At 41.4% G+C, this 26,639-nt stretch overlaps 1 protein-coding gene across 1 annotated transcript in view; it reads right to left on the reverse strand.

The window, feature by feature from the left end:
• Positions 1-1,347: 1,347 nt before the first annotated feature.
• The window catches only part of gcgra (glucagon receptor a), a 31,578-nt gene continuing 6,286 nt past the window's right edge, over positions 1,348-26,639 (reverse strand). The window contains exons 2-14 of the mRNA XM_070923203.1: positions 10,475-10,623; positions 9,832-9,928; positions 8,395-8,502; positions 8,153-8,247; positions 7,903-7,997; positions 7,059-7,242; positions 5,667-5,826; positions 5,421-5,481; positions 4,719-4,788; positions 2,994-3,082; positions 2,743-2,887; positions 1,805-1,846; positions 1,348-1,713 (exon numbers count right to left, since the gene is read on the reverse strand). Coding sequence (XP_070779304.1) covers positions 1,348-1,713; positions 1,805-1,846; positions 2,743-2,887; positions 2,994-3,082; positions 4,719-4,788; positions 5,421-5,481; positions 5,667-5,826; positions 7,059-7,242; positions 7,903-7,997; positions 8,153-8,247; positions 8,395-8,502; positions 9,832-9,928; positions 10,475-10,528 — 1,566 coding nt within the window. The 5' untranslated portion in view covers positions 10,529-10,623. The remainder of the gene's footprint in view (positions 1,714-1,804; positions 1,847-2,742; positions 2,888-2,993; positions 3,083-4,718; positions 4,789-5,420; positions 5,482-5,666; positions 5,827-7,058; positions 7,243-7,902; positions 7,998-8,152; positions 8,248-8,394; positions 8,503-9,831; positions 9,929-10,474; positions 10,624-26,639) is intronic.

Raw genomic sequence — 26,639 nt, forward strand, 5'->3', positions numbered from 1 at the left:
CTGGGCGCATGCAGTCATTAGCGCAGGCTTTCTGTCTTTTTGGCGTTTGCACAGTGGAGACACTGATGTGATGGCGCTGTATACGGCACACATCCTCAGCGAATGATTCACAAAACTTGAGCTCACTAAATCTGCGCAATTGGCATGCATGAGCGCCTATATTTAACATCGAAAAAACACCCTTGTAGCCAGAGATGACATGTTCTTTTGAGTCACAGTATTGGAAACATGCTTTATGTATGTGTGGCTTTACAGGTCGTGTCCATATGCTGCGTATTTTTATCCTTGATTTAAGTGACTTCTATCAACTTCCATCTCGATGGTTGAGTGTGCTACTGTGCAGAAGTTCATATAGTATGCCAAGGCATGTGAGTCAGACAACATCTTGATGGCAAGGGGGAAAAGAAAACATATGTAATGGCACAGAATTGCAACTATAAACTTTAAAAACACACCTGGCACATTTACACAGTTACAACTGTAGGTTGTAACCTACATAAAAAAAGATTTATTTTTATTATAAAACACCAAAGTAAGTCAAGCAAGGATCATTTTAGCTTATTTATAAGTATCCCATACCATCTCTTGACCTCTTTTAAAGTGTATATGTAAGCCAGGAATGACCTGGTGAGAGCAGCTGCCAATTCCCAATGAGCCCTGGATGGGGCCGCTTGAACAACACTGTGGTCACCTTTCTGTATGAGGTGCAGTCAGCAGAATGTTTCTTCTTTTTCTGTACATTTTCATCAGAGTATAAACAAGAAACCATTTACAGATATCAGAGCAAAGCGTTTTCCTCTGTTCCCAACCATCTTGTTTTGTGTCAACTTGTTTGGTCTTCTTTGTGTATTCAGTTCAATGTCCAGTTTGTCTTTAACCTCCAGTACCACAAAACACACATTTGACAGCACAAATTAAAGCAGAGGCTCAAGCAAGGACCCTGTGTCTTTTTTTGTTGTTGTTGTTTTGTATCTGTTGTTGCTATTTGAGGTTTCAGGGTTTTTTTCTCATTATTTTACATGGCTTATCTGCCTCGGCATGCTGTTGTCGCATTGTTCAACATGCAGCAGTTTCTTCCACAAACATCTGCAGGAATCCACTCACGAGGCTCACAGCACATTAGACATCTCAGCGTGGATGTCTGCCGTATTATTCTCCATTATCAGGCTGTGGAGAGGGCTGAGTGCCGCTCGGTCTCCCAGTGACACTGATCTCTGGGCAAAGGCCGCTCTGACAGATGAATCCATCAGCCCAGCTCTTCACAGCCACCCAGGGCAGTATGTCAGAGCCAGACGAGAGCTCCAGGCCCTCCAACTTTCTTCAGCAAGTTCTCGTTCCCAGCGGCTTTCACAGGTGGCTCTCTACGTTCTCTTTCTGACCCTCGTAACTCTGCACCTTGTCCGCAAGGCTGATGTCCTCCACCAGGGTGCAGTTGCTGATGGTTCCCTTGTGTAGGGGGGAGGCGCACTGGTCTGCCTCCTTACTGTGGACAATACCATTGTGGCATCCAGCCACAAGCTTGTGCCTCTCCTCACCGCTGCAGACCGGGCCGGAGGTTTTGGCGATGTCTGGGAGATGAGACAGTCGAGACACGTGGTTCAACAGGCTGGCTGTCTTCGTGTTGGGGGTATTGCTGTAGGTGTGGCGGTATTCCTCCTCGATGTTCCTCCCTAGCTTCCAGCGCTTCCACTTCTTAAGGATCTCGGACTGCACCTGAAGAGAGGACGGAGACGAGAGCAGATGTCATTAATGTGATAAAGGGAGAAAAGTCGGGGGATTTTGTCGCGCAAATGAGGAGACTCACTTCTTTGTTGACAAAGCAGTACAAGATGGCCACCAAGAGACCCTGTGGAGACAACCAATATTGAGGCATTAACTCATGACAGCTGCAAGTTTGTTGCTTCATGACTAAACCAGTGCAATCACACATTAGAGTATCTTCTATCATAAGTTGAAAGTCTCATGGCCGCACTTGTCGTCTTTGACTTTGGGACTCTTATTGCCTCCTCCTCTCTCTGTCGATCTCTTAATTAAGGCGAGTCCCCTGTTGGTTGGCTGTAATCTTGACACACGTCATCTGTGTCCCTGTAGCAAAAAGGTCACCGTCATTATGTCACAGTGTGACACAGCCTGTTAGTGGCGCAGACAGCACATTATGTTGATGTAATCCCTCCTGACACACAAGTAAATAAAGCCCTGCTCAGTTGTCTGGGGAAAGGGAACAGATCACTGAGCAAGCTCATCGGGAACGACACTTTTAACAACTTGTGTTGTTTGCCGTTCATTTAGTACAGCATGAATTTTGAGATTTGGATTTGATCTAAAGAGATACATTTGAGGTAAATTTAATTCTCAGCTGCAGTTGTGCGTCTTCCACTTCATCTTAAATTCAGATTGACTGAAACTTGAGAACAAAGACCGTGCTTTAAACTTTCTGTTTTCCTATTTAGGCAAGTCTTACCTCTTTATCTCCTGCTCGGTTCTCACATCTCTCCCCCAAACACGTTTTGTCCTTTTCCCGTTTGTCTCAGTACAGAAACTACATTATGCAAATCAGGGAGGTTGAGACCAATGAGGATCTCAACCTGCCTGATTTCACTTGCTAACTTTCACTCGAACCACTGAACCACTGATTAACCGCCCTGCTGTTCTCAAGCTGAATGACAAGTTGTTTCATAAATAGTGAGGTCTTTGTTCGTGAAAATAGTAATAGATACTTTGGCTGAAGTTCTTTTTTCCAACCTGGAAGGAGGAGAAGAAGAGGTCGATGAAGAGCTTGGTGAGACGCAGGCCGATGGTGGCCTCGGTGGACTCGTCTGTCACAAAGATGAAGACCACCTGATGAATACCCAGCAGAGGGATTAGGGTTAGAGTCGACTTGGCCAACCTGAGATGGAGGGGATGAGGGACAAAGAGAGAGAGAAAGCACAGAATAAGTGGAGAGAATATATTTATTATATGAAGAGAAAAACTGCTTTAACGTTTGAACTCACCTGAATTTGTAATCTGTGTGTCTCATTTGGTGCGCTCGAAGTTTTGACACAAGAATTTTGATAATGTGGATAAAGATAAGGAAGTTGATCTGTGAAAGACAGAGACGCCAGTGTTGACAGTTTGGATTGCATGACAAACAGATCTTGAAGGGTCAGTTCAGCCAAAACATATTTCCTCACTGACAGAGATGTATTTGGTTTTATGTGCAAAGGTTTTTGAGACTGAAACACAACAGCAATGTGTCTTTCCAGAAACCTCAAAACTTTTGCAGATAAAACCAAAACTATCTGCATGGATTAATACCAACAGTGGTAAGTACAAGACATGCGTTTTGTGATTTGAGTGAACCGTTCGTTTAACATTATTGCACACACAGCAGAAGCACATTGTCATCAGGAGACACTTTCACAGCAGCTGGTATTTCAAGAAACACTGGGTGTTCCTCTGATGAAAACCATTTATGATGTGACCTTTTTATTTACAGCTAAGTTGTTACCGGTAATTTGCACGTGCTTGGAAGACGAAAGTGAAGCTTGGACCTAATTTGTTTATGCAGTTATTGTCCAAGCATTTTGTGGTTATTAAAAACACAGTGCTGTTTTCTTTTTTTTTTTTTTGCTTTTTTTCAGTTCAGTAAATTTGCTGGAATGAAGCAAAAGTTACTAGCCAAAGAACAAACTACATATGAAGTTTGCTCATTATTGAATTTTTAAAGTATAAGTTGTATTTGTATATACAGGAATGTTAAACAAAGGCCATGATAAACAACAGATTATCAGGACTCAATGGAAAAAGGATGACTAAAACCCAGACGTAACCTCTGCAGCTTTCTGCATCTTCTCGTCGTCAAAATTATATAAGCACTCTGTGTATTTAATTACTCCATATACTGTAAATACACACACTGCAATCTGTACAGCATCTATATATATGTATGTGCGTGTGTTTCTATTTTCATAGACTTTGATCTTTGATGAATTATTTCAAAAACAAAATCATGTGTTCTTGCAGGGGCAGTCACACACATACACACACACACAAGTGTTTACTACTGAGTGTAGTTTTCTACTCTGATGTGCAGCTTGAACATTGTGGGATCAGGATAAAGAGGGAAACGCTGAAATGGGAACCAGCCCACCCGTCCCTGCGACAACTCAAACACAGGAATTCCTGTGGGATACAGGCCTCTTAGCAGGACGATTAATGCATGGAAAATGCCGGGATGTCTGTGAAAGTGGCCGGACATAAGAGCCATTACAAATCGTACTTATATAAAAGCTCAGAACTAAGCTTTGCAGACCTACACATCTACAATAAAGAGCCGGGCACAGTATGGAGAGGGTTAGCTAAACTGTGTAGTGGGTTACAGTGCAAAAACAAATCATATTTCTTTAATCCAAAAACATTTGACTCTTAAGATGTTTGCCACATGTTGGGCCTAAAGCACAGACAGCCTTTTACACTTCATGAATAAATGAGGCGTGTTTAATATTGTATAGTGTATGAATGGGGAAAAGAAGAGTGCTGGGTAAACATGTAGGATTTTAGGGTGAATAAACTTTTTTGCCAATGTATTTTCAAAACAAAAATAATAAACTTATATAGCACTCTGGATGCAAATGTTTAGGAAGTAGCATTTCATGAGGGGAAAGGAGGGAATGGAGGGGATGGTCAAAAAAAAGCCAGAGACAGCACCAGAATGAGAGGGAGGAAAGTGAAATTACCACAACTGCGAGAAGTATCGGGGAACGGATGATCCACCAGTAATTCATGTTTATATTTTGCCCCCAGCATCTGAAAAAAGAAGAAGAAGCAATGGAGGAAAGATCAGTGACAGACAACCAGAAATACCTCACATACTTTCAAACCAGGCTGACTCTGTAAGACATCTTGTTACACTGTTTTCAACTCCTGCAACAGTAGAAAGCTTTCCTCTCCCTAGCTGATGAAATGTGAGAGACTGACTGACCACCATGGGCTTTTAATGCGTTATATAACAACACAATGTGTCTGCCGTTTAGAAAGTCCGGCCTTAAAATCCCTTTCACCCCCATTTCCTTGTGAAGTGTGTACACAAGTAGACAGCATAATAAAGTTTGGGTGCTGAATGTTAACATGAAATATTAAAAACGTGGTTCCATATTTGGCATCCTGCAGAAGATAAAACGTGTCTGTGTGAAAAATTTAGCTGCAGCCAACTCCTCGTGTAGCAATTACGTGTTAAATTGACCATGAGCTGCCGAGTATCAACATTCACATGTTTAGGAGAAAGACCATCTGCCAGCTTTTCTTTCTGATATGAGGTGCTGTTATGAGTGTGGATTCAACATGAATGAGCTAAAATGTAAAATGTTTGGCGGGATAGCGGCTACTGAGGGAAATAGAAAAAGAGAGACAAAGAGAGGGAGAGCACTGTGGAAACTTACTCTTGATTTTCATATAGGTATTTAGTCACCACCCAAGGCACAAGGAATATTAATGGGGTACCTGTAAAGAAATGAGAGCTGTCTAAATGCAAAACAGTCATTTTGTACAACACTGTAATAGTCTTTCACGTCTGCTCGGACTTAATTTCCTTTCATGCAAAACGTATCATATCCCGCGTTTGCATCCCCTGACTTGTAGACACACGCCCAAACACACACTGACAGACACCCGACAGGCCAGCTCACCCCAGCCGATGCACAGGTAGATTTTGAAATAGTTCCTCTCTGTGAACACGGTGATGACCAGGAGGTTGTGGAGGTAGATGCCTTCCACCAGCAGCCAGTAGCTGTTGGCCATGATGCTGTACTGCATCATCACTACGGCGATGCGACAGCTTACCGTCGTCTGCAAGACAGCAGTGGGGTTTATTTCACAAATGATAAAAAAATATCAAGCTGCCTGATGTTAAACAGTATTCAGTTGTAAATGGTGGGATCAGTGCAGCAGCTCCTTCTGCCATCAGGGTTCAGGCTTGGTCCCCAGCCTCAGCCAGCTGTGACCCCCAACACACACACTCTGCACATCAACCCACGTCATTGACCCTCACCCCTTTTACAGATAATTAGCTGCTACAATTATCTTTGTGGCTACCATTACAATTTCACAAGGTTACCATTATTATTTTCTGTACATAAAGCTATTCATTTATAAAGTTGTACTATATACAAATCATCATACAGTCATTATGGCCGTGCACATCCTGGTCAGATTGTTTGTACAATCTTTGATTGATGTACATTACTTATAGGGTATACAAACATAATGGCCACATCAGACAGTCAGTATGATAATGATGCAGACCGTGGTCCAGTTGCAGTCTAAGAAAATGTAAAAAAAAAATTATTATTAAACATTATTACATTAAAACATTATTAAAGATACTAATTTGCAGGATTGTGCAGCTGTGAGTGCTTTCTAGTTTGACATTGCGAGCATGATAATTGCATGAAAATTTCTGTGGTTGGGAGAGAGGTTAAATGTTATATTACAGCTTTTAGAATTGCACCCTCTCCCCTAATATCTCAAAATATAATTCTGGATTGGTACAACTCATTCCATCATTAATAACTAAAAAAAGAATTCAAGTATTCAAGACAGTGTAATCTAATTCAAGCTGAACTACATTAGTGAAATAATAATTTTCAGTAGCCACCATCGTGCTGATTAGAAGTTGAATGAACTATTTCAAACATAACAAAAGGCTTAACATATAATACACTTATAATACGGCAACACATTTAACTTTTTGTTGTGATGCAGAAATAAAGTGAAGGAGGAAACGACTTTTGGTAGAGATAACACTTGAAACAGAAATAGGATTGTTGTCCTCTGCATGTGACCCCCTGTGCACACTATAAGGCTCGTTTGCAACTATTTGATTCGTTTTTTTAATTAATCCCGTAAGGGAAGGCTGCAACATTGATTTCTCTACTCTCCAAAAAAAGACAGACTATCCTCCCCTTAGCAAAGAGAAAAAACACATAACCCTCACACTCTTATAATTTGTGTCCAGTCCTTTAATGATCATTGTCAAACACTGTCATGTATAGCTGGTTGAGCTGCAGATCACAACTGACCTCATTGTTGACCAGCAGCTCCACTGGAGGCATAGATGCCTGGGGGAATCCCTGCTCCCGGTCTCTGCTGAGGTCCTGCGATGTCATGTTGGCCAGAGCATCTTTGATGAGGATAGACAGCGCTCGCAGGATGAAGGAGGCAAACAGATTCATGTGGATGTTGTTCCTCATGCAGTGCAGTTTCCTAATGAATGAGAGGCAACAAGGGTCTATAAGATAACCATGATCATTCGCAGATAAACTGCAAGTGCAATACAGCTTCCGACTTTAAGGAATAGCTTGAGATTTTGCAAAAAGTGGTTATTCACTTTCTTACTGTGTTTAAGATGAGGAGATTGATACCACTCTCAAGTCTGTATGGTAAATATGAAGCTGCAGCGAGCAGCTGGTTAGCTTAGCTTAGCAAGACTGGAAACAGGGAGACAGCTAGCCTGGCACTGTCCAACAGAAACACCAGCACCTCTACAGCTGACTAATTAACATGTTATATCTTGAGTAAACATGTCAATTTGCTGTTTTACGGGGGGGTGATGTGCCAGACTCTGTCTTGGCTGGGAGCTGTTGCAAGGAAACCAGCGGAGATTCCAGGAAGTTACAGCACAGAGCCAAGAAGTAGTCCAGCACGTAGAACAGTGAAATGTCATAACGTGTTAATTAGTGAGCTTTAGAGGTGCTGGGAGGCGGATATTTGTTATCTAAATGAGCTAAATTCAAACTATTCTTTTAAATGTAATGTTTCCCCTCCGTGCTGTGTTTGATGCAGAATAGTGGTCAACATATGTTCCTGTTTCCTTATATGTGCCTTAATTTCTCAGAATTGATTTCAAAAGAAAATGATTATTACCTGAAGAATATGAGGATGCCAAGCGCCAGCACCAAAGCCACCAGAGATAATGAATAGCCAACTGTGTACATGATCCAAATATGGCCATAGTATTGCTGCAAATGAAAACACAGGTAACAGGTACGTTTTTAGTTTCATTTTTAACAGTAACATCTGATCTAATATGTGCTCTTTAAATTAGTTAATGCAAAATCTAAATATAAGTATTTGTAGTTATATGTCTAATGCCTTACTGAAAGACATTTCTTACCGGACTTTGATCATTAGAGTCACACTCGCTGGTATTCTTCATAGTCACCCACTGGCCATTTGCATCACATTCCTGATAGACCATGCCGTGCTGAACTATACACACACACACACAGTCTTTGTGATTTACTGGAAAATCCAGTCATCACAGACAGCTGTCTTTCTCCGCAGGATATTGTAAGTTTACTCTGCATCAACGTGACTGCCACACATTGTGTATCTACTAACCTACATGTCTCTTACCTTTATGGTGCCACGGCAGATACCACGGACACGACACACTGACGGTGGTGTTGGGGAGTCCATCAGGCCAACAGGCATAATTGGCAGAAGTCCTGTTGCACACAAGGCCTGGGAATAAAAAACATGAAACATGGGATTTCTCCATATAATCACACTATGTCCATGTCTATGGCCTGGAGTGGTCTGAGTTGTGGGATACAGTAGCAATACAGTCTTTGAAGTGATGGCTGCTGGTGGTCATTATGGCATCTGTACACATCATGGTCTTTCATCTTGACTTCAGAGTAAAGACCTGAGCTGATGACCTTAAGCTTACACCACACTTTTCATCTTCTCAAGACAGGATGAAAACAGTGCTGGCTGTTAGTGTACAGACAGATGGATGTTCATGCACATTCACACTCATGGGGTGATAGGATGGGTGTATGAGTGCTGCGGAGTGGTGTAATTTTGTGTGCAGTGTGAGAAGCGGCCTTATTGGAAAGTCGGAGCGTCAGCATCCTCTGCTTCTGTTCCACGAGCTAACAGACTATAATGCAACTGAAGGGCCGCATTCGCCATGTAGTTAAACACTCTGCTGATGGAGCAAACTGGAGCCAGATCTCTCTCAGCGCGAGCAGAAGGCAGTGAGCGCGGAGCAGCAAATAGAAAACTGGGAGCGGCTGCGAGCAGAGTGATAACACAATGGTTTGAGCAGGGAGCGGAAATTGCTGCCGCTCCACAGTCTGGTAACAATGCGACCTAACCATTACCTGCTCTGCTGCATTACATTGTATCCACTGCTCTACAAGGAGAGGGTAAATACTGATTTTCTCTCTAATGTGAATGCAAATTATACATTAAAAATATCTCTTTCATAGCTCAGAAATGTTGTCAGAGCACAAATGATGATTTAGGAATGATAGCTTATCATAATGCTGCACTTTGTTGTTTCTCTGGATAAGAACATGCCCTTAATGCCCACAATTGTTATCAATTGGTGATGTGATGCCAGCGTAGTTAAAGCTGCTAAAATCAACAATTCTAATTTAACAATGGCTCCCATACGAATGCTAAAGGTGTTGCTCGTAGTGCCAACCCACTGAGAATTATCATCAGACTCTGCAGTTCATTCCAGCTCTTCAGAGCTTTAAAGCGTCCTTTAAAGCATTGTTTTGGTTTTACAGCTGGTGGCTTTAATGCTTTGGTTCATTCTCATGGCCTCGTCTTTGGCAGCAGCCATTTTCATCAAAAAATCTCTGACAAACCCGCTACCTTTATGAGCTCAAGAGCCTGAAATTTCTCTAGGAATTGGTGGAAACCAAAACAGAGCTAAAAGGAGACTGAATAATGGACTTAAATTCATTAGGTGGCCACAAATATGACTACAAATGAATGATGATGTTGCTTCGTATCTGCTAGATGTGTAAACAGGCAACTGTATGCTAACAAGCTCACCTGTGCTTGGCGGGTCTCGGCTGTTGTTGCGATCACACTCCTCCATGTACAATTTCCAACTCTCCTTCAGCTCATCCAGAGTAGCAGCAGGAGACACCTGAGGAAACGGAGGCGCACATAAGAGGAAAATACAACAGACAGGAAAGTCTGTTATTCATGGACTTGATGTAGTGTAGGCAGGTCTGCAAGAAAAATGTTGAGAATGTGGCTTTCACACAAACCATGGAGACAAAATGGCATTCATTTGTTTCATTTCACATCATATATACAGTAGCTGTAAACAAACCATCCTTAAGGGAATATAATTCATCAGGATGAGGCTGTGTCTCACTCTAATGTGTTGTCTGCATGGGGGGTCTTGCACTACTGTATAGATAGGCTGATATATTGTACACCGTAACATTCGTGTCATGAAGGAAAAACCAGGGACAGACAGTTTGTTTAGGCTTCCACACCACGGCTCTGTGGCATGTTTCAGAAGGCTGCAGAGCTAAAGAAACAACACCCACCCACACACTGAAGGCCAGTGACTAATGGAAGTTCACAGACCTTCATGGGGATTGTTTACCTCTGGGAAAAAGTGTGTACGTGTATGTGTATGTGTGTGTGTGCGTGTGTGTGTGCGCTCGCTCTCGGGACCCACCTGGATGCTGCAGCAGACAATGAGCATTGCCAAAAGGAGGAACAGCCGTGACATCCCTTATTCCTGCTGTTGGTGCTGGGAGGGGATACTGCAGGATGGGGAAGGGTTTTCACCTCATAAGGGGGGCTTATCTACGCTCGCCACACTGCCTGGATGACACAGAGACACACAATCCATCAAAGCTCATTGCAAACACTCTCATTATTACCTCGGCTCAACTTGGCCACGCGAAACAAGGAGGACCAAAACAGGAAAAAGGCTGGGGTCATATCTATCACACTACAACTACACCAAGATTTGAAGGCATGCGGAAGTAAAATTAAGAGAATATGTAAGTTGTATCAGTTAATATAGAGGGGAATATCCATTGTGAGTCTGACCAGTCCCATTTCCATCCTGGCCAATCATTTATACCAAGCATAGCCGCGGTTAGCAAGGTGTACAGCTGGGATGGACTTCCCAGAACTAGACATGTTCAGAAGATCAAGCATGGGGCCAAAAACCTCCAGGAAATGCTGTTTGTCATCAGGGAGACAGCTGCGGCTCAGCAGAGCTGCACTCACTCAGTGACTCACAGTTGGCTGCTGTCCACCTTCATCTTAAAGCCTGTCAGTGTTTGACTGAGCGTGTGTCAGTGTGTGCCAGAGGTCACTCACCTGCGCACCGATCGACGCAAACTCCCTTGATTTTGGTTGAAGCCGGAGAACGGAACGAAATCTGAAACGTTTCTGCAAAAAACACCTTGACCATGGAAACATTTTTGGCTAAAACGTTTCAAATTCCATTCTGTTCCAGTCTCGTGGCAGAGAGGAGGACGGGCTCATGTTGGTGTGTTTGGAATTTCTTTTGTTTACAATGTGTTGTGACAGATGCACAGTATGTAATGTATGTGCCCAACAAAGCCTCAGTTCAAATCAGAGTTTTTTTTTCTCTGCGTTTTGACTGAGCAGTCAACAAGCTTCTGGAGTCTGGGTTGAAGTGGCCGCCGGGAGTCACAATCTAAAGGTTCGCCCCGTATATCACAAAGCTCTACTGGAAGCCAGACTTCAGATAATATCTAATCCAAAGAGCCATACTTTCTAAATGGCCTGTTCAGTGAAATGACCACAGGATGCAGTTAGCATTAGCTGTAGTACAGGCTGACTGATTGCCCCGGGCGCCTGAGGGATCAGAGCTACTCTTGTCTGGCTCTGACATCGAGTCAGGACTGGTCCAGCTGAGATCACAGCACCGACTCTTTTGCTGTTAACACCATCAGACATGTTCCGCTACTATTACACTTTGTATACTGAGTTTTACAGCAACAAAAGTGGCTTAAAGCAAGGAATCTGCAGCATCTCTGATATGAGATGTTTCTATTAGATGTCAGCTTTGATTAAAAAACTCCAGGATCAGTTGCAGCCCATTAGGGCGTTGATAGCAAGTCTTCTTCATGTAAAACTGATGCTTTACATTTTACACACACAAAACAACAGCCAAACTATCTTACTCACACCAGACTGGGCATTAAGCTCTGCTATACCAAACATCTGTACTGAAGTGTGACGGATACATTTAAATTCTTACCAGAGAAAGTGAACATTCTGCGAGTGTATGACGTTTAATCCTGAGTACAGCAGAGAGGCTGACATGCATGTGGGTGAGCACATGCTCTTGCTTACGGCATGAGTGTTACAGCAGTGTGTGTGTTTGACGGTTTTCCAAGGGTTTCCCTCATTATCTCTCTCTCTTTCTTTGCCTTCCCACAAACACATATAGAAACTCATTTCCTAACACACACCCAGCCTGCACCACTTTCTGCAACTTAGCACCAAGTAGGAGCAATGATTAACCAGAGTAAGCATTCAGTAGAGTCCTGCAGGAGGGATGACGAAAGAGAGAGAGACAGAGAGAGAGGGTATAACAAAGTGTGAGAGTGTTTCTCAACCCTTTCCAGCCCCTGACCCCATTTTTATGTCCCAACACTCATAACACTGGCCATTACATATTTGAGAATGTCATGTGAGTTTGAAAAATAGCATAGCATATGTATGCAATATATTTCCAAGAGCATGGACAGAGCTCCACATATGTTTCTTTTTATATGAAAACAATATTCTCTTCTGAGTTAAAGTGGAAGCAACATCAGGTGATTAACTGTTAACCCACACTGATGACCCCTATCCTGTTTCATCTTATGCTGTGGCCTTAAAACCTTCCTTCTCTTACCCTCCTTCACAAATGTTCCTCTGTCTCACATCACAGTTGTGGCAGTTTTCTGCTTTGATTCATATTGTATCTGCATATTTTTAGATGTAACATCACCAAATGCCCCAAAGCTGAACACAAAATAAGGCTTTCCCAAAATGGGCATACGCTTGTATAATGTTTATTGCTCAAAAAAGAAAAACAGCAAAGCCAGAACAAGAGAGGATTTTTAAAGACACACCCTGAAGACATACGTTTGTAAGTCTCTCGTGCTTTATTTGTGCAGATTTGTCATGTACAATATGGCTGCTTGGATGCCTTTGATGCAGAACGATGGGAATCACATCGGCCATTTGGTGGGGGCTGGAGTGGAACTAATGGGCTTGAAGGTGTGAGGCTAATTAGGCTTGTGTATTCTGCTGTTATGATATTCTGCTGGAGCCACAGCCCGCTGTGGATCTACACCAGTCAAGGTCTTCTGGAACATGTGCTGTTTAGCCCCACTAGCTCTCTGTTCCAGGAAGTAACCTGGAGCTTTTGTCGCTATTGTTGCACATCTGATTTAAGAGGTGGAACGACGGCTGGGAGTCACACAGGCAGAGCCAGAGGGACCTCTCGAATTGTTTGGGCCAGTTTTCTGTGGTGTTTTTCATCCTAAAACAAGTTACCAAGCCAGAATGTTTCACCTCTGTCTGGGGATGTGTTCAGTGTGTGAAAAATGATGTAATGCTCTTTTATTCACGTAAACGAAGTAATGTTAATGTTTCGCCTTGGACTTACTTAGTCATGCTTGGCCAAATACTAAACTAAATACATGCAGTTTTAACAGAAATACTAAAGGCTCATTGCTCCCTTTGATTGAAAGGACAGACAGCTATTTGTTTGAAGGATGCCAGGTCATTTATTTATATTTGTGAAAAAAAAAATACGCAGCCAATCTCAAATAAATGACGCAAACTCCCTGAATGTCCCAAAAACATTGAAACTGCTTTGTGTTCAAGTGCATGTTGGATGGCTCAATACAAAGGCCACTAACAATTACTGTTGTTTGTTTGAGAGTACTTACGTTTCATTTGATTACGCTGTCTAACAAATACAATTACAAAAGGGGGAGTATGCGTGCATGAATGCGTGCGGAGGTTTAAAAACAAACCTCTTGGAAAACATAATAACTGTCCAGTTTAGAAAATGCCCCCGAGCAGCAATCCATCATGCAGCTTTCCAAAAGCAGAGCCCCTCCTGCATCACCCATTTTATACAACATCCCATTGATGAGGCCTACGTGCATTCATCAATACTGAAGTAACATCAACTGCTCTAACTTTGCTACTGGAAAGATCCCGCACACAGATAAGCATCAATTTAATTTATATGTGAATTCATATAAATTCACTGAAGTGATCCTTTCCAACACATCTGCGTCAGAGACAGTTAAATGTGCGAATATCTCTTTGAAAAACATTTTTTGAAAAGTCTAACATCGAATAGATGATCGCTAAACAACTCTGATGCTATGTGTATTCTTCCCGCGTCCCGTACTTTGACTAAATAAGCCAAGGCAAAGCACGCCATGCTCATACCTTAAGGCTGCAGATGTTACACTGAGCATGACAGTGCTGGATGAGAGCCCCACTATCTGATAATGGGGTTAAGCGGAGTTCAGAGGAGACAAAGCATCATGCTGCAACACGCGCTGCTGCAAAGGAAGACAGTCAAGACATCACTTAAACCAAGGCATCGCTCTCTGCATGACTAACCTGATCTTCGGTTAGATAGCACACTTACAGTATCTGTTACTGTGCAAATGTTCCATCAACTTCAGCTTTTTGACTTTTCTCTGACTCTGAAACTGCTGGGATGTGTGTTTTCTGTGCAGTAGCTGAGTGACTGATAATGTTCTATGCAACAAACTAACCTTCAGCGTAGTCACTCTCTCTTTCTGTGTGATGTTCTGCAGCCATTAACACACCATAGATCACATCTCAAATATTCCCCAGAAACTCTTTTGGAAACCCCCAGAGAACATGCCTATAATTGCATGCACAGTATGGAGCCTGGTTTTATATCTGATTTCATTCATATCTTATATTGTCAATGTATTCTAGCAGCCATTCTGAACAGATATGCAAGGTACATTACCAAAAGATGGATATTTCTTTTAAAAAAAGGACATTTAAAAAAAAAAAAAAAAATCTTTAAAACCTCAAAATGATCAAGGCAAAGTAACAGGTCAGACACAACAGGAAATTCATCATGACAAAAGCTTCCTGTTGATGTCCTACTTTACCAAAATACATATCAGCAAATGATGAATAAAAGCAGACTAGTAATTCTGCTTGATTTGCAGTTACTGCACCACGCCGAAATGTAACCAAAAGACAAAAGCACCTGGGGTTCTCCCAGAGAGCTTTTTGTAGCTGGAAGTCCTTCAGCCATAAAGATTACAATTACACAAAGAGAAAGCTTTCCCTTAGCTGCTCATTGAGCTCAAGATAACAAAAGCCCATCTTTCTGTGGAGTGTGTGTCAATGTCACTGTGTGTCTTAAACATGTATGAATCATTCAAACACAACACACTGTGTATGTGAGTGTATTGATCTTTAAGAGTCCCGTTCATGGCAATAGTCAATAGCAACAGTCTAATGGTAAGTAGTAAGGCTTGATCTTTGCCATTTCTCCTTCATTCTGAGAAATGCAGGCCTTTATCTTTAGTAGTACAAACATGCAAGGCACCACAAACCTGCTGGCTGACAGCACAAGTCAGTGATTGCATCGGGGAAATCTTTAGTTCTTTTGTCATTATACTCAAATCATTACTGGTAGCCCTTTCTCTGGTATTTCTTTATGCTTTCTGCAAATAGTTTCTCCAAGTATGATTCTGAGAAACTGCTGCCTAACCTGAAGTTTAATATTGATGTTTTAGATTGCTGCGGTCTAACTGCATTGTAACTGTGCTGTAGCAGTTAGAAATGCACCATCACACAACAAAATTAATCCAAAAATCTTCATCAATAGCTGACAAAGGTTAAATCTTTTTGGGTAGTATTTACTTTAACTGACTGTGTAAAAAAGATGTTAAAAATGTACCTGTTACATTTTTGTTTCGTAACAGAGTTCTTGACACATGATCGTGGTCTAATGTGGTCAGTCTGTCTGTGGGATTCAGTTGTCAGGTCTGTTGGATTTGTTAGGGAACATGGCGTTCACCGCTCGGCTAATCGCTTGCTGCCTGCTGGCGTTTCTCTGCTGAATGGTGTTTGGAAAATGTTTTTGCTCGTCCTCCTTCTCTTACACAGACGTTTTACCTTTTCCATGCCTGTGTGAATATAATAATTTTGATGAAAGCATCTGCTAAAATATTCCACATCTGGCCTGCTCCTCTTACATGCATGTATTTTGAAGCATGTGTTCAAAAAGTCAACGGGATATTGTACTTCACTGAATGTGCGAGTCAAATGTGTCAGCTTGAAGGATCAACACTTCTAACTCGATTATGCAAATGGTCAATAAAATGTGCTTTGTGCTTGCAGAGTAACGAGTAGTCACTTAACAATCGTCACATCTTTTTTTAGCTGTCCAAATTATAGTAGTGGTAGTCTCCTCTCCTCATATTATTACTGCAGAGAAGAAAACATGCAGTATTTACAGTCAATACGTAGAAGGAAATTCATTGGCCAACAATCATTTTTGCACTATTTTCATTATCTAACATGGACATGACAGGATTATGGAGATCAAGTTAAGCCTGAAAACATGAAAAACGGTGGTTCAGATTTCAGCAGCTATGTACCATTGCTGACCTCTGAACTGCTCAAAATGTTTGTCACTGACCCCGTTACAATGTGGGAGAGCAGAGTGCGACCCACCTGTGTCTCGCTGTCACAGCTCCAGTGACCCAGCGGCTGGATGCTCGAAGCCTCCGTTCTCGTGGTTTGGTAAACACATTTTCCTATGCAGAGGTCACATCTGATGAACGTGGGCGGGAAACAATGACAAACGCTTGTATAACGTTTGAGATGTACCTGTGAGTGTGTGGGAAGTGTTTGGCACTGGCTGGATGCTGTTTCATACACTCTTTCATGAGGTGTGTTGGACCCGTGAACTGCGCCTGCTGAGAGGCAACAACATCTCCACAGGGAGCCTTTGATTATCAGTTACCATGTTCACCATCCTGCTCTGTTTCTGCTACAATTGATTGTCCAGTTGAGTCGTTCAGTGTGGAGATTTATACGTAACAATCATCCCTGCAGAGGATGAGCCCACATGTTTTTGGTTTTTTTTGAAGACTAAAGACAGTAAGAAATTAAGCTCGACTGATAAATCGTCCAGGCCGTGTCAAAGATTAATACATTTCTTGTATTAAAAGGACATGCTGCGTCATCCTTATGTGCTGTTTCTGTGGCTTTAACACACAATTTGATCCTATTGAAAAGCTCTGACACTATGATATACAATAATTCCCAAAAATAATTGTTATGGCCATAGTCAAAGTGTCCCTGATGTTTGCCGCTAACTACTGTTAACTGACCTATCATATACAGTTGCCCATCTATTATATCACTGAATGATGTCATACATTGAGTAAAAGTCCAAGAATAAGAAAGAAACGTGTCCCTCCCTCCAAATTTAACTACTTATTTCAGTTGTTGTATATTCACGAGGTGATTCTTCTGCCCCCCACAAAGGCATCAGTTCCCTCGCTGGGATTTCATGGTGCAACCAGGACTATTCTCTTCTCTCTATCTTCATGACAAAATTGTTTTTCTAGTAAATTTGTGACTTTAATCTCAGACAATTTTCTTACAAAAAAATACAATTATATTAATGATAAACCAAGCCAGGCCAATCACACCTCCTGATAACACAAGCTGTAGCCTCTTAGCACAGAATGACTAGTTGCCTGAGATTAAAACCTGATTTAGAGACAACAGTATAATTACAGACCACCGTTGTTGCCAGTTTCAGCAAAGAGCAGACCACCATTCTGTTGATTTGTGATCTCTGAGCTTGGCAGGAATAAACCCATACAAGCTTCACACAAGAACAACACTTAGCTCATTGGTCTCTGCCTGTGTACTTGTTGATATTCACTGGCCTAGCTGGCACAGAGATGCACGAAAAGGACTTAAGGAAATATCTACAATGTTTGTGCTGCTCGTATCTCTTTGTTGGACTCGCTGTTTCTGTGGTAACCCACTCGCTCCAACTACAGATTCAACGGTCAATTTAAGCTGGCCCACACAGGGGCCTCGAGCATTGGCATCACTGGTTATGCATTGTGTCAATACATGTGCATCGTCTTTCCAGTATATGCCAGAAATAATACGCCAAGAAAGGGATATGAACCACAATCAGATTTACTTAAGTACGGTATATGAGTACAGTTTTGAGGTATTTGCACTTAAGTATGCAACTTTACACCTCCACTTATACCACTCTACTAACCTCACATTTGAGAAGCTGGAACATAAAAGCTGGAAAATAAGTGAAAACACCTGTGTGGATGGACTGCGGGTGTTTACATACAAAATATTTCATCACTTTATAAAATATGATGATGATAACTAGTCAGAATATACTCTACCTAGACCAGCTACATTAAAGTTCTGCTTGTACTTTAATTTATACATTCATATATAAAAATAAAACACTGACATGATTCTCTCTGCATAATGAGTGTTCTTACTTTTGATACCTACTTTTACTTTAGTAACATTTTGAATGCAGGAATGTATTGCTACTTTTAGTAAAGTAAAGCCTCTGAACACTTCTTCCACCGCTGGAAATGAGGACCATATATAACCTGAGCCAATTCAGCTCCTGACAACTCTTAAATCTGCAGCTGCAGAATGAATTCATCAGGGCATCAAATGCAACCCTGTGAGCTGTGAGTGTATATTTCTACAAAGAACAGCATATAAAGCACAAAATTAGCAACGCTGTTGAGTTGTGTCTTGAGAATAAAAAGGATTGTTTTGTCACAGTAATAAATCTCCCTGTGACATTTGCACCAATTGCATGAGATCTGGTGTAAACAAGCAAGCAAGGAGCGAAGCGAAACACAAGCAATGTCACCTGTCAACACTTGCAAGGTAGCATGACACTGAAATGCACTGATTCAGCTGTCTGCAAATAGAAAACAGTCCTTACTGTGACATTTACTGGAAGCATTATCTGTGCCAAAAGAGTATGGCAGTTCAGTTTGTGGTGTCAGCAGGCTTTGATGTGAAAGGATGTGGCTTGATAAACGGGAAAAATGGTGACTATGTTCCAACAGCTGCGAGATTCAATGACAGTGCTTTAATTTCTTTCCAGTAAACTTCAGGATTTGGACTAAAACAAGAATGTCTCTTTTAAAATCAGTGCTGCCTTTCTATTTAAACATGACCATCAGTGGCTTTCTTACGATGCTCTGACAATGCACAACTTCACTTGGTCCTAATAAGGGCTCGAGGTCAAGGACAGGAGCCACTGTTTGACAAACAAACACCGTTATCAGAGCAAGACCACATGATAAGGCCGCCTAATTAAGTCCAATGGGGGCGAGAACTGTTAAGAGAAATAAACAAATACAGAGCTTACAGAAAGACAAAAAAAATAATTTTCACTGCTCTGGGCTCTCCAAGAAAGTAACTGTACAAGCAAAATCACACCAGGAAGAGTAAAAGAAGACTTGGCAGAGTCACAAAGCAGATCTGACAGACTTCAAAGAGCCACGATCAACACTTTTAGTGGACCTGAGGACATTGGACGCCCAGATTGGCATCGGCACATTCTTACACTAATGAGACTGCTCCTGATAGATGTTGTATGTGCTGGCTGATCGGCTGATGGGATTTTAAGAAATGGCATAAACAGAAATGAGGCTCCACAACAAAACAAACAATACAGAGACATATAAAGAAAGGACTTACTTGGCTTCCTTTCACTGTAGCCACAATGTGTTATATTTAATGTATATGTTCTGCAGAGGAACTCACACACGCCCCTCCTACACTGTCCGTTGTAATGTTTAATGTTTATGAGATAACTCCAAATAGACCTGCTGAATTATGAAAGGGCCTGGTTGATCCCTACACCACGTCTCCTCCACCTTGTATCCACACGGCTCTATTGTACGCTGAGCTCTCATGGATGCTGGCAGGCAGTGTTTATGTGCAGTAATCCCCTGAGCTCCTCTATGCTGCTCTGTCACTCCGCCATCAGCCTGGAATTCATCAAACACTTGGTGGAAACGGGGGGGGGGGGGGGGGGGGGGTCATGTACAGTGGCAGAGCTGCACAGCATAGTGGACCCCATACATAGATACAGAAGGTCAAGTAAACAATGAAGACACCCAGAGCAGAAAATGTTTCTTCTGTAATTTCATTTTTATGTCAAACCAGTTTCTGTTTTTGCTTTTGTAATATTAACTACAGAGGCTTTAAACAGTAGATGTGAAAGCACTTATGAAGTGGATGTTGGTTGAGTCACTACTGTAATAGAGAGGAGAAGGCTGGTATTGTTTTAATGTTTTTATTATTATCACCAAATCCCCTGAGGAGAGCCAACAATGACTTTATCCCACTAACAAGGACTGTCTGTGGAGCCTCAGTCTGATGTGTACTTGGAAAAGTTTGCCCTCTGTGGCAGAACTTTGTTGCACACGCAGAGAGAACAACACTGACTATGTTCAATATCATGACAAAGATATACAGTGGTAAAAAGTAATTTAATAAATACAATCAAGAACTATACTTATAGATCCCCTGCAGATATGTTGTAACACATATGATATTTTCAGCTTGGAAATAATAACATTTATCTGATATGGTTTTTCCACAAAAGCTTAAATTACTTTGTTAAGAAATCTATTATTTATTTCAAATGTTTAAATGATGGACAAGATGTCTCCTACTTCAATGAAAAGTTGTAAATACCCAACAGTATATGAAGAAGTTAAAATTAGCTGCAGCGCGACCAACTGCAACATTAAAGCACTGCTTACATATTAATATAGTATAATCACTAATAATAATCCCGTAACAGAATAACGTGCAACGTTATGGCTATTATATGTCTATCACAAAGAGGCATGACATTACCTACCGTATATCAGGCGCTGGCTAAACACACAATATTTGTTAACAAGTTAAATTCATTGTTGATTCTGGTCTCTTTCGCAGGATTTGTTGATAATAACAAGAAGATAAAATAACAGCAGCCATATCTCTAAATTTCCAGGAAAAGGTTGTGAATTATTACTCTGCTCACCAAGATTTTCCCAGCTGGTTACTTTCTACCCTTCAGACTGCTGCTGTGATTCAGTGAGAAATATTAATGTAATGTGTATGTGAAGTTGTGAGGTTGAAGTTCCTCAGAGCTGACAGCAATGTTATCCCAAAAAAGTTCATCCTATTAAGCCCTGAACAAATCACCACTGCACTTTATGCTAATGTTGTCTGAAGTGTTGAGCACAGTCTGGCTCAGTGGGTGTTGAGGATGAATTAATTCCCTCTTGAACTATAACCTGGCCATAAGCAGACGTCCAAGAGGTTTAAAGATGCAAGTCTTCATGCATCATATGCTGGTGTAACGTGGGGACTTTCCCACTGTGAAACATAAAGTAAATAGAGAAGATTTGACTCGATTTCACTTGGCTCCCACAGCCCCTTCCTTTTCTTTATCGCAAGTATTCCTCATCTGTGTTATCTCACTCCATTTCCCCCCTCTTAGCATCTGTATCATCCTCAATCTAAATGAGCTCAATTCCTTACTACCACTTGGCAGAGAAAGCAAAGCGACTTATCTGCCGCTCCATCTTCTCAGTTGTACACACATTACACTGTGCCACTCTCTCTACACTCGCCTCTCAAACACACCCACAAACACACACACACACACACACACACTTGCAGCAGAATAATACACTTACAGTAGATGCTTAAAGCCATCATTATGTAAACTTTACCTCAAGGGCTCTGTAATGCTCCCAAAATAATTCCTGTTCACCAGAGGTGTCTCATTTGTGGTTTTTCATGCATGGCCATGTTGTTTTGTTTTTGACTCCAGCTGCTTGTTAGCAACAAGAAAATAAAAGGTGCCTCAGTGAATTTGATCTTAAAGAGACACAAAGCCTGTGTGAGGCATGTAAGGCGGCTATGCCAACACGTTTGTTCTGCTCTGAGCTGCAGAGATGCCTAAATAGGCCTCAAGTGTTATTTATTCTCCCATGAAGAGCTGTGGGTTCACTTGTTGCAACTGACCCCACTTGTGAATGAATTAACCACACGAACGGTTCGGGTCGTAGGAACAGACGTTATCTGCACACACAAATCAGTTTCAGCCTGAGAGACAGTAAAAAGCAAAACAGAGAGCTGATCCATGAACGAGGACTGTGTGTCGTCAAACATTTGTTTGCAGTCATTTAATTAGGCAGACGAGACCTACAGCGTTATCATTTCCCACGTCGGTACGTTGGAGATGTTGTTTATAAACTGTAAAATAATAACATATCCTGCCTGTCATCACTGAGGAGGACTGACATGCACTGCGTAGCATCAACATCCTCAGTCATTCATAAGAAAGTGTGGTGGTGCAAACAAGACATTAACATGTCACAGCAGAGTGAGCAAAGTAGCTGTAGATGTAATATAGGTCAAGAATAAATCCAAAGCCCCCTGCTGTCAATACTTTTCATCTGCTACAATACAGTCACTATAATATGTGTAGTTAGGACTAGGGCGGCAACTAACAGTTATTTTCATTATTGATTAATCATTTCGTCTATAAAATGTCAGCAAATAGAAAAATGTCTTCAAATGTCACGTGTTATTTGACCAACAGCCCCAAACCCAAAAATCAATTAAGCAAAAACCTCTAGGTGAAAATCCGATTAATCCGATAATAACTAACCGTATTGTTTCTTGATTGTTATTTTTAATAACTTTAAATACATTAAAGGATCTCCCCAGCTTCAGCATATTATGATCTGCGCTTGGACCCTGTTTACTGTAAGAGGAAAGCAAAGGAAGATTTCAAAGGATGAAGGACATTAAATCCTGTTTTACACTCATCTCCTTTTTGAAAAAATCTGGTAATTTTTAGATAAAAACTGGTGAAAATGGATTTAGTACAACAGTACAATATAAGACAGTCAGTGTACTGTAATACTGTAGTTGCGTCACAGCTGCAGTTATGTCCGCCTGCAAAAGCACGGCTGTTAGAAACATTCAGGTGACAACGTAATGCAGGTAATGTAATCAGCAAACAGAGACTAATTAGGCAATAAGACGGATGAGCAAACAAAAACAGACACTCACACACACATTCTTTTACGTCTATCCTTATTCACTCCCAATCCACCGACACATATTCGTATATTACATTTAAACTCACGTCCTAACCCTAAAGTGTCTTCTTGAAGAATTGAAGACTAACTCTACAGTATCATCTAGAGACCCCCTGAAGAAATGTTACACTCTGTAGCGACAATAACGTAACACTAGAAAGGGCATACAAAGAGAAGTGGGATTATAAACGAGGGGATTCAGTATAAATGTGTCTGTCCTCCACTTGCTCATGTGTTTGCAGATAAGATCTGTTATGCTGACGGCCAAAGCCAGAGAAAGAGCTGCTGGGGGGATGTTGAGTCAGGCTGTCTTGACCTCTTAAAAGACCCTCAGCAGTTCAACACAGGTCTGCGGAGCGCATGAATAATACTCCATAGCAGCAGTGTGCTAGCTTGTAATGAATATTTGATGTGTTTAGTTTATGGCAACGCAGCTCAGTGGAGGGAGGAGAGCATAGTTAATGGTAGCTCTTTGAAGGAGAGGAGGAAATGAGGTTTGACAGGAGAGAGCTGTAGAGGCGAGGTGGCAGGTATGAATCACAGCGCAAGAAGAAGAAGAAGAAGACAGCGAGTCAGTCAGCTTCAGACAGGTGAGTGTCCCGACATGGCTCAGTTCTGCAGCAAGCTTAGACACAGCACACAATGAAATGCTAGCAGATGTTACAACTTAGAGGGAATTATCTCTGTCTTATGTATAAATCCTCACCAGGAGTGTTCAGATTCAATACAGACTTCAGAGGGAGCCCATTCAACAGAAAGACAATGCCTGGTTATTAAACACAGCTTCATTTATCAGTATAATGTGAAGGTTTAATGATTGAAAATTAATCTAGTGTGATGCACCACAACTTCTATTATGATTCTAATACATCTTTGCTCCCCAAGCTCTTCCCACACAGAAATAACATGTACAGCATGTGACATACAGTTGTGTACAGTTACAACACAGAGTGGTTTTATTGTACATCTATTTTTTAATGCATCTTGGCCTGTAAAAAAATCTACATCTCAAACTATTGTAGTCTAGGGATGCAGAAGAAGAGTATGGATTTCTTCAGCTCCTTCCAAGTTAAATGGAGAAGGGAAACAGTCTGAAGAGGTCAAAACTCCAGCAACACTTGCAGTACAAAGAGTAACTTTTTGTCAGGCCAACGCGTCTCGACTTGTGGCCGTCAGCAGGGACCCTGAAACCGACAAGCCAACATTCACACACTGTGATTGAGCAGCTGTGTGGAGGTGAGAGAGGAGCAGGGTACGACATTACCATCCACACTCATATATGTAGATAAATAATAATATGCTGATGATGAACAATATCACACACAGTAGCTTAATATGTGGAGAAAATGGCACTGATTGCTGGCAGGGTGACATATGCCAGTGAAACATGCATACATTATCTTGCCCTGTAAAAATTATTCTTGGCAAAACAACATACTTCAATGTTTGTCACAGAGGGTTGATGAAGTAACTTAAACCAACACCAAACCTTGTGGGGGTGTCCTGTGTTCTTGTGACAGAGAGTGTGTGTGTGTTACATGTGGATGGAGGTCAATGTCTCTGGCTGTGTACACAGCACATGGAGGCCCATGTCCAGCCCCTCGGGTCAAAAACACACTGACATCAGCAGCCTCTTCGGTGACGCAGGAGGACATGTTGTTTTTCAACTCCCACTAGCAATCGTCACCACTGAAGAGAAAGGCTTCATTCATTGAAAGCTAACACAGACAAAAACGCTCCTGGGGAAGTTATTAGTCTGACACTGTCTGCAATCCCTCAATTTATGTCCAGTCCTCGTCCTGAACGTTTAACTGTTACAGCAACAACGACAAGCAGCACTGCAGCAGTGTGGACACCTGCAACCACTGGAGGATATTTGGTTCTGAAGAGGTTTTCAGATAAGTGTTGCTCTCTTAAAGTTGTTCTGATATACACCCCCAGTTACAAAGGCCAGAGACCAGTTGCCATGCAACCAGCAGACACTCCAGGAAGTTACTGGTCCAGGCCAAGAAATAGTCCGGCACATAACGCCCCGTAGAACGGCGAACTGTCATTTTTACACTTCGGTTTTTGTATGAATTAAACAACTGCTGAACATAGACAGGCTAGCTGTTTCCACGTTTCCTGTCTTTGCGCTAAGCTAAGAGTGGTATCAAACTTCTAATCTAACGTTCGGTAAGAAAGCAAATAAATGCATGTCCCAAAATGTCAAACCATTCCTTTAAGATTGTTGAACGTTCTCATATCACATCAGGTAAACTAAAAAAGAAGAGTTTAAATAACTCTCATATGAATGATATTCTATATTTGTGATATAGGTCTTTTCTGTTCTGTATCAATAAAACGACTTTTTTTTTTGCAGTTGTTACACTGTGTTGTGAATATGAGCTTCAGGAAGGACACTGTGTACTATCTCTCCCAGTCGTGGGAATAGTCTCCACTCCTGTGGATGCTGTATGCTGCAGCAGCTTACCAAGCATGAACTGCGCTCACTCTACATTTAGAGGGAAAATATATTGTGTGTTAAAATTCACATATCTCACTCCAACACAAGTAAGCCAAGACTCCCTTCATGATTTCATACACTGGCACAGTTTATGGTTGAAGTCTATTAGCCAAATGATCTAAAACTCCGCTGGATGAAAAACCTCTGAAGTCACGATCCATTTCAAGAGCAATTTAGTCAGATTTAGTGGATGGGTTGTTTGGCTTTACAGATGTGAAGAGGCTGAACAAGAAACACACTGTTTGTGTAATAATTGACGTAAACAGTTTTATATACCCTACTCGTTGTTTGAGATCACAGTTGGGATTAAATCTGCAGCAATGCATCTTTTCAGACCTTCAGACCCTCAATGTAAAAGTTTTGGTCAGTGATTTTGTTTTTTATTTTTCAAATGTACTTTTCCATGTGACAATCTGATTTAAAGAAAATATATACAATTACCAACAAAATCACTCTTTCTTTCTGATTCAGAGGGTACTTATCAGCAGCACGTTTAGGTTTTCTCTTCACTTTTGATTACCAGACGCATTTTCTGAGCTGTGTTTGTCGCATGAGGACTTACAGCAAACGACAGTGATTTGATTCTTTCCATTCTTTCAGATGGAAACATAACATATATAGACGCCTGGGGACATAAATGCAGTTTGAATCAATCTGCTCACAGATCACTATAATCTGAAAACAATGTGCTTTATCTAACCATTTTAGATGTAGGTGATTTAGATTTAGATTATTATTGCTTTTATTTGCTTTTACCCTTGTTTGTCTGTTGCAACTTACTACAGAAAGAATATTATAATTTTATATACTTAATGACGGATTAGAGACATAGATACTTTAACAATGCTCTGTCTTCATACTTGTGTAATCATTTAACTCTAAGCAAAAAAATCACTAATAAAGAGAGTAGACATATGAAACGTTCATTGTAAAATGAGCAGTGGACCAGAATTTACAGATCATTTGTTTCTGGCTGGAGAAAAGTTGTCATGTGCACGGCGTGCGACTCAAAGCCCATGGCAAAGGCATGATTGCGACAGTTTCCAGTTGAGCAGTTGTTGAGATAAAGCGACTGTTGTTTGTGCTCTGTACTGTGATAATAGCCATGTTGGGGAGCAAAAGGAGCTACACTTGACCCTTGA

The sequence above is a fragment of the Enoplosus armatus genome, chromosome 17, assembly GCF_043641665.1.
Source record: "Enoplosus armatus isolate fEnoArm2 chromosome 17, fEnoArm2.hap1, whole genome shotgun sequence".
Classification (NCBI taxonomy): domain Eukaryota; kingdom Metazoa; phylum Chordata; class Actinopteri; order Centrarchiformes; family Enoplosidae; genus Enoplosus; species Enoplosus armatus.